Below are 14,672 nucleotides of genomic sequence, written 5' to 3'. Positions count from 1 at the left end.
TATAGATATGGCTCTAACAATAATAATAATAATAATAATAATAATTAAGAATGATCAAATTATTTTCTTGATTCATTTTGTCCAACCTCAAAGACGCAGAAAATGTCACAATACTCACATGTTCTAATCTTTTTTATTGCAATAATAAGATACAGATATATTTCCAGACATCCATTTGTTTTTTTTTATTATTAAATTATACTCCAATATTGTGTGAGACAGTCTTCAGAACAACACTGATCCAAAAGTGGACAACGAGGTGATCAAAAGACACAGTTTCTTTCTGACCAGATAATTTTTTTTTTTTATTTCCCCTATAAATGTGTGATGAGAAGCAGCAGCAGCAGCAGCATAGAGTAATAATAATAATAATACGATATACAGCAGACTGATAACTGTGCAGCAGTCAGTAACAAGTGGGGAGACTACGCTATTTTCTCTCTTTTGTGAAACCAATTAGCAAATATTGAGCCACTGGCAACTCAAGAGGACACAGAGATGCACATTGCCCATGTGTGGAATGAAAGAAATTAAATGAGAGCAGGAAAACAAACTACTTAATACAGTCGAGGTGAGCGTACATGATGTATATTTTTTTATATATTAAAAATATTGTGGGTTTTTAATGTAGGAAATGGCAGACTGCTCTATGTTACACAAGTCACTAGTTTTATGACCTGGGGTTAATGACCGACTACTCTTGGTGAGAGAAAAGCAGCTGTGGCTGAGCACAACCAACCTGATGACACATTCAGTGATACATAACAAATAAAGAAAAGAATTCAAGACGATTGCTAATATTCCCATGGTTTTCTAATCCCAAATGCTACATTTAAATAACGATTAAACATATAAAAACAAAAACAAGTATTATTAATAAAGGAGTACAATTATTTTCCCCAGTACAAAAGAAAAAAAGAAAGGTTTTATAGTTTGTTACTGTATTTATTTGATGTCAATATAATCCATATATAAATGATAAATTTCAATTTTTTTTTCTTTTTTCTTTTAAATATACTTAAATATAATCCTCACTATGACGACAGAGAAAACACTTTCTAGCCAGAGGAAGATGTGAAGGAACAGCCACTATTTTCACACAGCTTTTTACGGGTTTAGATGTGAACACAAACGGTTTCATTGAGACCAATAATCTTTGTTTTACCTGCACACAACCTGTTTGACACTGCACTGAAAGAAGGACGGGGGCCGTCCTCTCTGGCTGTTAAATCAGCATGGATCACATCAATCACTGAGTGTGCAGTTAGTATTTGGCACTCTTTGTTTTTCTGCATCTGTTCATGAATTATCTTGTTGTGTTAAAAGTGGTACGACAGAAAAGAAATGCCGCAATCTTTTTGTGAAAAAGAAAATGAAGTGTGGCAGCTGTGACCCAGTAGCTCACATTTACTCCCATATTTTTATTAAACGTGAAGGAGACAGATTTCAAAAACTGGGATTATGAACCATTCATTTAAAAAACAAAAAAAATTCTCATGAAAGTTAGTACCTCCAATAGCCGTGCTACTCTGATCTCCTCATACTCTATGACTCGTGATTTGTTTTTTTCATACATGACATGGTTTTTTGTTTTTTTCATAGTAAAAGGATTTGGTCCATCCGGCTTTGCTTCATGCTGCCTGAGAAAGCTATCAAACAAGATGTGAAGCTCACACATTTGTTCCATCACAGAAAAGTGAAAGAAAGCTTTTGTGGCTATGATTGTATCAGTGACATGGAGCTCAAAGACGGTATTGAAAACAATAAAAAGCAGGACAGAGCTAGTGGCAGCACACGTCTTCTCTTTCTGGTTAGTTCAGCACCACAGCGCTCAGTTCTGGATTTGACTTCACCTACAGAACATTCCAGATTAAATGGAAAGATGGGAAATAAATAAAATATCTGAAGCTGAAATGACAGGGGGAAAAAACAAGTTGCTGGTCTGATCTGGTTTTTTTTTGTTGACAAATTCCTCAGGCAAACATGTCCGGTGGCAGTTAGTGTTTGAACATAAATCATGTTTAAGTGCGAGGAGTCAAATCCGTGATAAGGCTTCTTCTGTCATCTCCTTTCTCCTTTTTTTTGTTGTTAAAGTTTCAGTTGTTGAATATGTTCTGCCTTTGTTGTGGCCATTGACTTTTCAATGTCTATCCTGGTTCTGGTCTGTTGGTACTGTTTGGTGGAATCCCAACATGAAGACTCTCAGTGGCCTTAGAGAGACATATGAGCGACCCTGGATCACAGGAGGGAAGGAGGGAGGGACTGAGAGAAAAGTAGAGAGTGATGGGATTGTTAGAAGTTTATGTTTCAGCAGTCTGGCCTTTAGTCTCATTCCCACCGTCTTCTTCCCTCTGTTGTGTCTCCTCGTCATCTTCTTCTTCCTCGTCTTCCTCCTCCTCCTCTTCTTCTGTGTGCTGCTCCAGTTCTTCTCTGGTGATCATCTCAAAGTCGTTCCCGTTGCTGTGCTGCGAGCCTTCGTCCTCACGCCGGTCGCTGTCCGTGTCTGATTGGCGGTCGGTCCCCGTTTCCTCTATCTCTGCTTCTTTACTCTCCTCTTGTCCTGCCACTTTGCTCTCCTCCTCTTCGTCCTCTCCATCCTTTTTCTCGTTGTCCGATTTGTCGTCGCTGTCTGATTTGTGAGTCTTGGTGGACGCGGTGCTGTCCATGTCGTCCGTCTTGTCGGAGCCCTTCTTGCTGCTGGCTCGCGGCCCTTTGTACTCGTGAGTGTAAAGTGGCCGGAACGAGTCGATGAAACCGACGTCTGCCGTCAGGTTGGGGAGGAACCAGAAGTGATGGCGTCCGCCGGTCACCAGCCAGATGAGCAGAAAGAGAATGCAGCGAGCTGAGAAGACAAGTAGAGTAAGAACCAGTGAGATCAACTACAGCAACTTACTGTAATGGCACTTTTCCATTATACAGTTCTAGCACTGGGGGCAAACAGTGGCTCAGTGGTCGTCTCTCAACTTGAAGGTTGTGGGACCAGTTACCATATTCTCGACAGTACTCGCTTTGGCATGAGAACAACATCATAGCACGTGTACTCATGTTTAAAAGAGCTATATAAAACATGATATGTACACCTATGTCAAATTCAAGCACTTCAAGAGTATTTGTAATGCTTTTCCAGCATCTTGTAGCTGTGGGCAAACTTTTTTTCCCCCACTTTTCTAACAGTGAGGTCCAGGCCCAGTTTTTAGAATTATCCATTTCCTCCATCGAAGTAAACTATTCAGCCAATCAGCTGTTTTTGTGAAACAGCTTATTTTGCATTGCAAGTACTTTTCAAACATTGAAAACATATTAAATTTCAAGCATTTCTAAGGATTTCAAACACCCGTTGGAAACATAAAATGATCATGATGTGTCATCAGACATTAACCTCTTCTTCCCTGACCCTCTTTTTGGAGTCCCTGCTCGAAAATGACATGCCAAAACTAAATAGAGTAAATCTCTGCAGTTACAAGCTCTATGTGGATTATCTTGATATCAAACTACAGATAACACTTGTGAGATTCCACCAGAGGTGTACGTTTCACTGTAGATGCCACTGTGTCAGAGTAAATGTACATGGAACACAGCATAAATGAAGGATTTTTTTCTCTCGCCTAAAAAGATATTGCATTTTAAAGCAAATATCACCTTTAAAATATGCAGTAGGAGCTTAAAACACATGGAGGTCATGTAACAACATGTGGACATGAGTTGTGCAAAGTCTGATGCTGCTGAAATGAAGTAGAGTGAAATTACAGAGGTTTTATTAAAGAGATGTTTGGGCGTTCTCACTTTTGGCACAGCTTGGCATCATCTGTGCCATTTGAGATTTCTTAGGTGCCAAATTATTAAAAACCCATTTAATATTATTTATATGTCACTACAGGTCTAAAAAGAACTTGTTTTGAAAAAAAAAAAAAGACTATGACAACTCGCTCTAAATCGATGGGGTTAGGGTTTCTGTGGCTCTGTAGCGTCTTCAGTTACGCAGCGCCATATCTCTGGCTTACTTTGGTCAATTAGGGTGATTGACAGCTCGTTTTAAACGTCTAAACCCGTAGAATCTGACCCTGGTCTCCAAATGTATGTGAATCACTTCATTAGCAAGTAAAAAGGACATAAATGCCTATGACGCATTTAGGCGGACATTCGCCCTTCTCTAATCAGAACGATCTAATGTCGCTCTGTAATGATCAATCAGACTGGGATTTGTCCCCAAAGCATGCTGGTAAGTGTAGTTCTTCATTGGAAGTGGTTTTGTTCCGGTGGAAATAACTTGTTTTGATAAACGGCAAAGGTAAGACAACATTTCTGCTTGTATTTCTTGAAAGTCAGTTGTTGTTTTGCTCTTATTTTGGTGCTGGATCCGTGATAAAAATGGTACCGCTGGAATTTGTAGATTCTCCGCTGTCCAACTGACACGTGTTTTTTTTGTTTACTTAATCACGCTGACGCTCCGGTGCCGCTTTTCAATGTGTGCGCGGTGACGTTTTTTTCCCGCTCCTGCTGTTTGATCCATCTGTGTTTTAACTGTGTTTCGTGAACATAAGAATGGTTTATATGAGCTTTTAGCTGAGTTTCTGACCTTTCTGTGGGTATGCAGCATGTCTGTGTTTGTTAAAGTGGGATACAATGTAATAATATAATGTTTTGTTGATGGAGCGCTGCAACCTCACTTATGGTGCTGTCTTGTAAACCTGTGAGATTTTGGCAAAAAATGAAATCAAATCAATAACATCAAACTTCACATTTAGTCAGAATGATTTACTTTGTTTTTACTGCTGCGACATCAATACGCTTCCGTACTTATTTGAATTGACTTTTTCAATGTGCGTCGTAATTCATTTGCTTTATCTAAAGGTATTTTCTTGTACTTGGGCTCAGTTTAAAGATCGCAGAGTTGTTGCGGCACATTTTATGAGCCCAGTGGACAACAGTGTTTCTTTGAAGATGCACTTACCAACAGCTAGAAGCAATATACTGGCCACGAAGCAGCCTGCTGCGACACTTAGATAGTAAACCCCAACACGCATTTCTGCTGGCCACAGAGGGAACAGTGTGGCTGCGATCACTGCAATGACTAAAACACAGAACAAAACACTCAAATCAGATGCAGTCAGTCATTGCCATGTCAAACCTGGGCTTGTATATTTGATATCATTTATGTAAACTTGTTCTAAACTTAGAGAAGTGTGTGGAACAAACCAGAAACAGCTACGTTATTTGATGAGGAATTAACAGAGGTTAAGTTTAGCTTGATTAAGGCATGATAAGTCAACCAACCAAGCTGACTGGCAGAAAAGCTAATAGAAAAGCAAATAGAGATCATACGCAGTTAGCATTTAATTACCAGTCTGTATGATATTTGTAAGTTTGTTACTAATGGTGCGTTCCATTTCCAGGTCTGATTTCCAGCTTGGAAATTCAAAGCAACCTCAGCAGATTCCAAGATGGTTTGCTTTTCTGACTTCCAAGTTCCGATGTAAATGAAACGCAACAGAACGCCCATTATTTGTTATTAGCTACTCATGGCTACTTGCTATGAGCGGTTTCCAAAAAGGAAGTTTAGAAAGCTGTGTGGTCTTAAGAGAGGAAACCGGTGAAGTGAAGTGAAGAATGTTTGCGACTCACCGAGGATCAGTCCCATGGCAAATGTCTTGAAATGGACAGGATCGTAAATCCACACATAAACCTAAAGTTAAGAGAGATGTTGAGCCACTTTTTTTCTTTCTTTTTTTGAGCATCACAAACACTTGAGTGATTTATTCTCTGTGCACACTCACCTCGTTTCCATCCACGAACAGCTGATCGTCATGAGGCTCCAGTTTAAACTTCTTCTTTGCCTCTTTCTTCTTCTTGGGGGTTCCAGGACTGTCATCCTGTCAATTCAAATAAATGTTTGAAAACAACTCGATGTAAATCAAAATAAAATGTTCTAGAGTAGGGATGAGCTGATGCGACACTGTCCTAAATAACAGATTAGCTATAGGGAAAAATAAATATGTCTGCAGTAAAGCTGCTCTGAGAGCAATAGGATTGTCTTTGTTTTGATTATATGTCTTAATGTAGTGTTAATGAATTCAGTGAGGCTGCTCATCTCAGCAGCTCAGAGGTTTTATTGCTTAGTAATGACAGGAGTATCAGCCCCAAGAGCCCGATTAAAAATACCTCTGGCTTCTTATATGAATGTTCTTAAATGCAGCCTTTTCAAAATGGCCTCCAGTCTGTGCTAATCTGAAAATGCCAAACTTTACAGGGCAAACAGTTTTACCAAAGGAAGACCTAAGAAAGCTCAGTCATGGTCAGTGAGAGTTAAGTTAGTTCATTTGCCTTTTAATTAGGTTGATTAAGTTATTTAGTTAGTGAATAAGACAAACATTTAACTTTCTCTGTCCAGTTTAAATGCTAATACAGGCAAATACTAACCTGGATTCTATCAATGTCTGTGTTCAGTGGTGGCAAATAAAACACAATGTGACCTGGGTCTTATGTGGCAAAGTTTAGGTGACAATTTCACATCTTCATACTGGCAAACATGGATTTAATTATTGATAGAAGTGATGAGGAAACATGACTGACGTCATTGTTCTGTATTTATTCAGATTTTAGATGCGGAATGTGTTGATCGTCTTTTCATCAACCCTGTGCAGACTTTAAGTTCACAAACTAAAATGCCCTTTTGTTTGTCACTCTTTGTACTTTGAACTTGTACAGAAAAGTCAATATTCACCCCCTTACTGTTAGGTTAAAAGATTTAGCAGATCAGTCATGTCAAGGCAACTGTGAGCAGTCATGAAGCAGAAATACAGAACCCTGCTTCAACTTAATCCCATTCTTCAAAAGTGAATTTAAAACTAAATGTACGACTGTTTGACAGTGAATCATTGTTTCAACAATGATTATCAGCGATGAAACCACAAGTGCGTGAGAGAGAGTGTGCTGTAACAGAGGATGTAAATGTTGGTGAACATACACTCTTGTCTTTCTTGATTTCAGCAGCTTCAGGCTCTTTCTTCTTCTCTTTCTCCTTCTTCCCTTTTTTATCATCCTCTTTGCTGCTGTCGTTCTTGGCTTTCTCCTTCTCTTTTTCCTTCTCCTTCTCTTTCTTTGTGTCTTTCTCAGTTTTTTTCTTCATCACTTTGAGAGCTCGGTGAAAGAACTGCTTCTTTAAAAGCCTGCAGAGGAAAACATTTATTTATTTTAGACAATTGCAGTTTAAAGGGATCTGCATCAGTCAGTTAGGATATTCCTTTAAAAAATTAGCTTGCACTGACAGTTTAATTTACTTGTTTTCAGTTAAATGTAGTTTAGAAAAAAACAATTAATTTATGGATGAAATTGATCATTTGTTAAAAAAAAATATATTTTTTTTCATCGGTACAAAGCAATGACTCGTTTTGGTAAATTGTTTAACACTTAATAAACAAATGATTTCTACATTGCAGAAACATTATTAAGTCAAGGTGCACATGCTAATATTCAAATAAATCATTTTGGAAAAAACACATACACTGCCGTTCAAAAGTTTGGGGTCACTTAGAAATGTCCTTATTTTTTAAGGAAAGGCACTTCTTTTTCAATGAATATAACATTACACTGTGTTCCAAATTTATATACAAATGACATTTTTCTCAGATTTTCCTAAATAGTGCAGCAAATGACAGTCAGTATAATTTTCAAGTCATCAACCGTGAAAGTATAATTCGAATTTCATTGAACAAACCTCCCAATGATAACAGTATCTTTTTCAAAAATAAAAATCTCAAAATGCACTGTTCCAAATTATTATGCACAACAGAGTTTCAAGACATTTTATAGGTTGTAAAGAACTAAAAATGGTCATTTGTTGAATTTACGGCTGACCGATATATCGTTATCTAGATATGAACATTCATGATTTTAATATTGAAAAAGCAACGACAAACAGTATAGATTTTCCCCGCGCTCGCCCTGCATGTACAGCTCTGGCAGTCACAATAAACATCTTTTTTACGATTGCCCTTGAATGCACCACTACGGCCAGCCAACCACAAACCTTATTTCATGTTTGCTGTGGATCGACAGCTGAAGCAAACCAATGACAAACATTGGAGGGCGGGAGGGAGACGGAGACTGAGACGCACACTCGCACACATGACATACGGTGGGAAAATCAAAAAGAAAAAGAAAAGTGACATGAGTGCCAAATACTCCATTATTTGGAGGTATTTTGGATTTAAAAAGGATGATGTCAACCAGAGCGAGGTGTTGTGCAAGTCGTGCTTGGCGAAAATTGCAACGAAGCAAGGTAGCACAACAAACATCACACCATCACGTGCTGCACGAAGAGTGTTTGACAGTGAGAGAAACACTGGGGACTTTTCAGTCATCGCAAAAGACGCCCAAACAAAGTGTGATTACTAGGGCTGTAACGATACACAAACTCACGATTCGACTTGTATCACCATTTTTGACCCACGGTTCGACACATTCCACGTTTTTTTTTTTTTTAAATAAAAAAAAAACATTTTATTTATTTATTTACTTATATATAACATATATACAAATATTTTGGAACACTGAACAGATTTGAACATAAATAAATAAATAACCAAAGATTTCTCTCTTTTCTGTAACAAAACAATACTGTTGAAAAATACAAAGTATTAGTATCGATCAGATTGGGATTTGTCCCCAAAGCATGCTGGGAAGTGTAGTTCTTCATGAGAAGCAGTTTTGTTCAGGTGGAAATAACTTGTTTTGATAAACAGCAAAGTTGAGACAACATTTCCGCTTGTATTTCTTGAAAGTCAGTTGTTGTGTTGCTCTTATTTTGGGGCTGGATCTGTGAATCTTGTTCGTAGAGTAAAAATGGTACCGTTAGAATCTGTGAATTCTCCACTGTTTACATAATCACGCTGATGCTCCGGTGCCGATTTTAAACACGTGCGCTGTATCGTTTTTTTCCACCTCCTGCGGGTTTGATCCATCTGTGTTTTAACTGCTTTTAGCTGAGTTTCTGACCTTTCTGTGGGTATGCAGCATGTCTGTGTTTGTTAAAGTTTTATGACGCTTTTGTCGCTGCGTCTGACGCTGCCCCCGGTACTGAGGACATCAGTAAAGAAGAGATTAACGCAACTAAAAAACATAACGCGTTAATGATGACTGTAATTAATTAATCACAACTAACGCGATAATTTGACACCCCTAATAAAAATAATAGTAATTTGAAAAGTTTGGTAGCACTAACAGCTCATATCATGTGGCAAACTGGAAAAATAACTGGGAGTTAGAAAGGGCGTTTCGCGATTCTGTTTTCTCACGCCACGAGACAGGTTAATGGTCTGAGTGTCGCAATTTCGAAACGCATATTGTTACAGCCCTGGTGATTACTGATGCGCTCAGATAGTGTATATTTGAGTGGTGGGTTGTTTCATAGCCAACCTGTTGCAGTAATCCAACACAGACTCTCTGGTGGTGAACAGCGCCTCCTCTCCCTTCTTCGCCTTGGCCCACTTTGAGTCCATCAGACAGTCCACTGCCTTTGAGGCTAATGTAAGAACATAGACAGAAAATAACACAAATAGTAGTACTGAAAACACCATGAACATATTGTCCTGTAAATAGATGTTGATGGGTGTCAGTGTCCTCCAGTGTTTAAGGCACAGATGTTAAATAGATTTACATAGGATGTGGATCGCAGGACTTCACTGTTTCCAAGGGGACAAGTTTCAGGGGAGCACCACCCCATGTCTAATTATGTGGATATGTGCATAGTTCTCACTTTGGTGATAGTCAAGCCAGGAATACACTATCAGTAACCCAATTCGCTCCGGATTTCCTGAGTAATCTCATCTCATCTGCGAATATCCAAATATTCGAGAGGAACCATGTACCTTATGAAAAGTACATGTTTTATGGGGTTGCAGACATTGGCATGCTGATTAGCTTTAGACGTTGTAGTGGTCTTAGCATGCTAATACATACTTCCTACAGGCACTGCACTAGTTTTATTGACAAATAAATTATTCAAACCTCCTCGCTGCCTTTAGTAGCAAACTCTTTAAACAAAGTTTGCAGTCGGCAGTGGTTTGCTCAGCGTCTATCCCCGCCAAACCAGTTTCATGCTGCTGAGGAAACTGAGCCTTTTTTTTCAGGAACAAACTCTTAAACCGCCTGCTGCCATCTTGTTAGTGTGTCCGAGGAAATGCCACAAAGGGGTAGGTAGGCTGCAGTGCTGCATCACTACCAACAAGTGAAGAGGCGGAAGTTTTTTTTTTGTGTGTTTTTTAAACAAATTGACTTAAACCATTCTACACCATTAATTTGATTTAATTCATTAGTTTTATGAAAAAACAACAACACTATTTAAATTGTTTTTTTTTCATCTGAAGAGCAAGACTGTGGGGCCAGTGAATTCCTGTAGGTTTACAGAGTTACATTTTAAAGTCATAAATCTATTTTAAAATGAAATTTGAAAATAAATAAAATTCTGACAAACTGCAGAGCCCTCCTGAAAGTATTAAGCGGTAGATAATGAATACATTAACTCCTAACAAGTCTTTGCTTGCACTTTACGCTGATAAGGGTAATAGTAAATTACACATCTTGCAGTGACAGAGTAACATCATCATCATTGACCTGAAGTTGTGTTTGTGTTCACTTGGTAAATGCAAGTCCAACAATCACTTGTTTTCAGGTCTGCTGCTTTATGCTCCACCATGTTAATCAGCTGTGTGCTAACTGTGTCCGTCTCCTCTTTGTGTAGTGACACAAAGTGTTGAGGTTGTGTAACTTGCAGCTTCTGCCTGTTGACTCACAGCTCACAAACTAACACTTACCAATGAAGTAGTCGACTCTGTGACCCATCATGTTTGTGGACTTTGTGGGGCAGTTGAAGCGGAGGTATTTGGCCACAGCCTTCTCCTCCTTGGTGGGTTCATTCACCTCCTGCAGAGCCAGACAAACAGATTAATAATTCATAAGAAAATACCACAAATATTTCAACACGAATGATGTGAATTACGTAAGAGATAGTTATCAAGAATGTTGTAAACTTAATGCTCAGGTTAATATGCTGCTTTGTTAATGCCCTATGAGTTGCAACACTATCAACCGTTATTATTGCGATTTCTTCACAACTGTTTGGTGTGTCTACATACTGTAAAAAGCAGTATACGGAAGCCCAGGTAGGCTTACAGTAAGGCTGCTGCTTCGGGTTCCCAGATGTCAGAGTGCTGCTCAGTATTTTGTGCCCACTAGTATCTCTTTATGTGAGGAATTTGTATGAAAATGTGCATGTGTTGCCAATCTGCAAAGTGCATCATAGTGTGTTTAATTAGTCAGAAGAAGAGCTGCTTTTGGTCCAGGTACAGAAAAAACCTGGCAAGATACCACTATATCAATTGTATTTTATGTGTAGTATATTATACCCATATTCTATTTTATTTATTTATTTATTTGTACCTGCTGTGGACCCTATGAAAATATTGTTCAGGAATCGTTATCAAAGTCCAAATATTAATATCGAATCAAAAATATTTTATCAATACCCAGCCATATTCAACTCTAACGTGGACTTAAGGTCTGCTGCACTGCAGTAAAACGGTCCTATATCAAGATTGTGAAGGAGCAGCTGTTTTCAAAAGAAAGCGTTGATTCAACACAAGGGTAATCTTTCAACTGCAGCTCTGAAGAAATAGCATGTCACACCTTATTCAAATTTGAAGTGACAGTCGTCGTGTGCATTTTCACTCTTATGTTGATGTAACCATTTACATCTCTTTAACCATATTCAACACAAACGTAACCCTGTAAAGCCCAAACCATTGAGTTATAATTTGTATCATATTTGAGTGGGTCACAAGGCTCAAAGATTTTTTGTTTTCTTGAACAAAAATCCACAAACAAATCCGACAAATACAATGCAACAATGGAACTGGCAGGGTGGAAGTCTGGAAGACATAACTGACATAATTTCAGTTACTTTTAAATTATTTTGCGGTTCACAACCTTTTTATTTTGAGTGATGGCAGGCTTGAAAACAGTTATTCAGACAAAGATGCACTCTGCATTTCTCCCAGTTGCACTTGCAACATCTGTCGAGTTTCCCATAATTTTATACATCAGGTTTTTCAGGGAAAAAATTGTCACACTGCTCATGTGCAGTGTTGTTTTTGACAACCATCTTAGATTTAGGCTGAACCCCAATTCCACCCCGTTGACGTTAGTGTAACAAAAGCTAACTTTAACCACTACTACTAACTACTGTGTCCAGTTATTGTCATGTCCTGCTTTCTTTCTGCCGCTAAATAATCCATCTAGCATAAAGATCGCTAGGTTAAATTAAACGAGCACATACCCAGCTGCAGAAGCAGCAGCTAAGTATGTGCATATTAAGTAGCCGTGTGCTTTCTCCATGACCGTCAGGTGATAGGCCGAAAAAACAACAAAAGCTCTGGAATGTGAGATCACCACACCCTAACTAGGAAATTGACACGCACAATAAGCAGAAACATCATGCATTTTAAACGTCCGACAGACCACCCACTAACATTTTCATCCATTACCGTCTTGTCAACGAAAACTCACACAAGTCTCGTCATGTTTTAGTCATCAAAGAGCCGTGTTTATCTCGTCACCGTCTTGTTATCGTCATAAAAAAGTGGCGTCAACGAAAATATTTTGTCATCGTTGACCAAAACAACACTGCTCATGTGGAGGGCTCAAAAACGAATGTATCACATATGATACGTTTGGTGTTATAGGGTTAAGAAAACCAATACATACAATGCAAACAATCATGTAATAGCTGTTAATTCAAACCCATTTCAGTTTTTCCAATGCTGAGACATAAAGCATATTTCTAGAAAACATAAAGACAAATACTTAATTGCAGTATACTCTGACTCATTAAAATATCGGCCTGATTCACTGACCGCACGCAAATTCAACTTATTAAAACTTCTACGGATGAAATGAAAATCACCAGCATAGCCTTCCTTTGAAAAAGGACTAAGCACAAAACCTACAACCTCCTCTGCAATCTTTGAACCTTTGAGGTAAGCAAGCAATCTCTTCTTCTCTTTTATACTTCTGTAATTGTGAGCATTCAACTTTTCTAAAGTCATATGACAAGTTTTATTCATAAGGCACTTAGTGGACGGACAGCAGTCAAAGGCAAATTGTTCCGTCAAACAAAGATTTGCTTCCAACCTCTTTAGAATCACTATGGCCAACCAGAAGTGTGGCAGACAACACTGCATGTGATCCCAATCATGTTTTAAATTGTGAAAATAAAGTCTTTACATCAAACCCCAGATACAGGGTCCTCTTTCTAATATTTGTATTTTGTCTGCTGAAACTGTCACATGTATCCATTGTAGTAACTGGAAGTGTCAACTGTGTTATAAGTCTGACTTAATGTAGTCTTTATGCCTTGTATCTTGTGTGGCATTGCAAATGGATCTGCTATGACAAACGTGTCAACTGTCATCAAATGTCAGAAAATGTTGAAAAGTTCTGATCAATGTTTACCAAACCTGGGAATGAACTGTCTTGTTTTGTCCACAAACTGAACAAAATGATTCAGTTTTAATGATTTCTTTGTTACATGGAGTAAAGGAAGCAGGAAATGGTCACATTTAAGAAGTTGAATTACAGAAAAACCTTTTAATTGTTGAAAAAAAAACCACTCAAACAAATAAATGATCATCAAAAAAGTTGACGATAGATTTAGTAATCAATCGAATATTCGTTGCAGCCCTAGGTATATACACGAGCTAACATATAGTTTATGTCTTAATTAGTCATTTTAAACACATGTTGCTGTCCATGTTTACACCTTCTAAAAACTACATGACAAACAACATATACACTTGAATTAAGATAAATCGACGAGTAACTGTTGTTTTTTCTACACGACCTTGCTGTTATCTACCCAGAAAAGTACACTGCGATGAAGTGTGTTGATATGACAATAATTCGCACAGACAGCTTCAAGTTATGCAAATACGTCTGGTTTGAGCTGACTCAGCTTAACCAGCAAACGTTTACAGCCACATCACTCACTGGCCAGCTCTCTACAGCTCAGCATAAACAAGTGTTAAGACTTTGTAATAAACGTTATAACACTGGGTTCATCAGCATGTGACAGCCACAGGTAGTGAAGGTCGTTAACTCGGAAACGTTTCTTCTAAACACAGTATATATGTATTGGCTAGCGAGCTAATGCTACGTCTCTTTAGCCATCATTCGGCTTCACCCGCCTGTTAAAGGCTCCCCACCGGGATGCTACTGTAAGCAACAGTCCCGCAACAGGTTCCGCAAATGTGCGTGTAATTATGTGTTGCCCTTCCGCCGACACGACACGGAGTTAATATTCAAAGTGAGTGATGTTACCTGGATCCGCTTCTTGTGTCTCCTGCGCTCCGCCATGTTCCTCTAACTCTGCTTCTCCGACGTGAGCGAGAGTCTGTAGTATCGCGAGAGTAACCGATTACAGGTTGAAAAAGGGGGGACAATTTAATTATAAAAATAAATAAATTCTTAAAAAAAAAAACTCAATAACAATGGGATGTTATCATTGATATAAATTATATATTAAATTGAGGGGTGGAGATTTGGGGCCCTTTCAAGTCACAAGGGTAAGTGATGTTTGATGTCACATAATGACTGACACTTAAACTAGCTGGATATTTGTA

At 38.4% G+C, this 14,672-nt stretch overlaps 1 protein-coding gene across 2 annotated transcripts; it reads right to left on the bottom strand.

Annotated features, from left to right (window-relative positions):
- Positions 1–221: 221 nt before the first annotated feature.
- sec62 (SEC62 homolog, preprotein translocation factor) lies at positions 222–14,407 on the bottom strand. Of its 2 annotated transcripts, XM_083907884.1 has the most exons (9): positions 14,371–14,407; positions 10,812–10,920; positions 9,415–9,520; positions 6,965–7,166; positions 5,775–5,870; positions 5,623–5,683; positions 4,952–5,071; positions 2,756–2,842; positions 222–2,554 (listed from the first exon to the last, which is right to left on the bottom strand). In XM_083907884.1, exons 1-9 carry the CDS (start codon positions 14,404–14,406, stop codon positions 2,301–2,303), a joined length of 1,071 nt encoding a protein of 356 aa, XP_083764010.1. In that variant the 5' UTR covers position 14,407; the 3' UTR covers positions 222–2,300. The 2 variants fall into 2 exon arrangements, with proteins under 2 accessions (XP_083764010.1, XP_083764009.1); XM_083907883.1 differs by having other exon boundaries at positions 222–2,842.
- Positions 14,408–14,672: the final 265 nt, after the last annotated feature.

Source organism: Microchirus variegatus, assembly GCF_963457635.1.
Source record: "Microchirus variegatus genome assembly, chromosome: 21".
Classification (NCBI taxonomy): domain Eukaryota; kingdom Metazoa; phylum Chordata; class Actinopteri; order Pleuronectiformes; family Soleidae; genus Microchirus; species Microchirus variegatus.
Note: the sequence above shows the minus strand (reverse complement) of the source record. Positions and strands in the feature narration are given on the sequence as shown.

Excerpts from the sequence above, each read along its gene's own strand:
- sec62 (XM_083907883.1), bottom strand. The coding sequence starts at position 14,406 with ATGGCGGAGCGCAGGAGACACAAGAAGCGGATCCAG. Across the intron at positions 10,921-14,370 it reads GACACAAGAAGCGGATCCAG|GAGGTGAATGAACCCACCAA; the intron begins GTAACATCACTC and ends CTGGCTCTGCAG. Across the intron at positions 5,072-5,622 it reads TGCCATGGGACTGATCCTCG|TCATTGCAGTGATCGCAGCC; the intron begins GTGAGTCGCAAA and ends TCTGTGTTTTAG.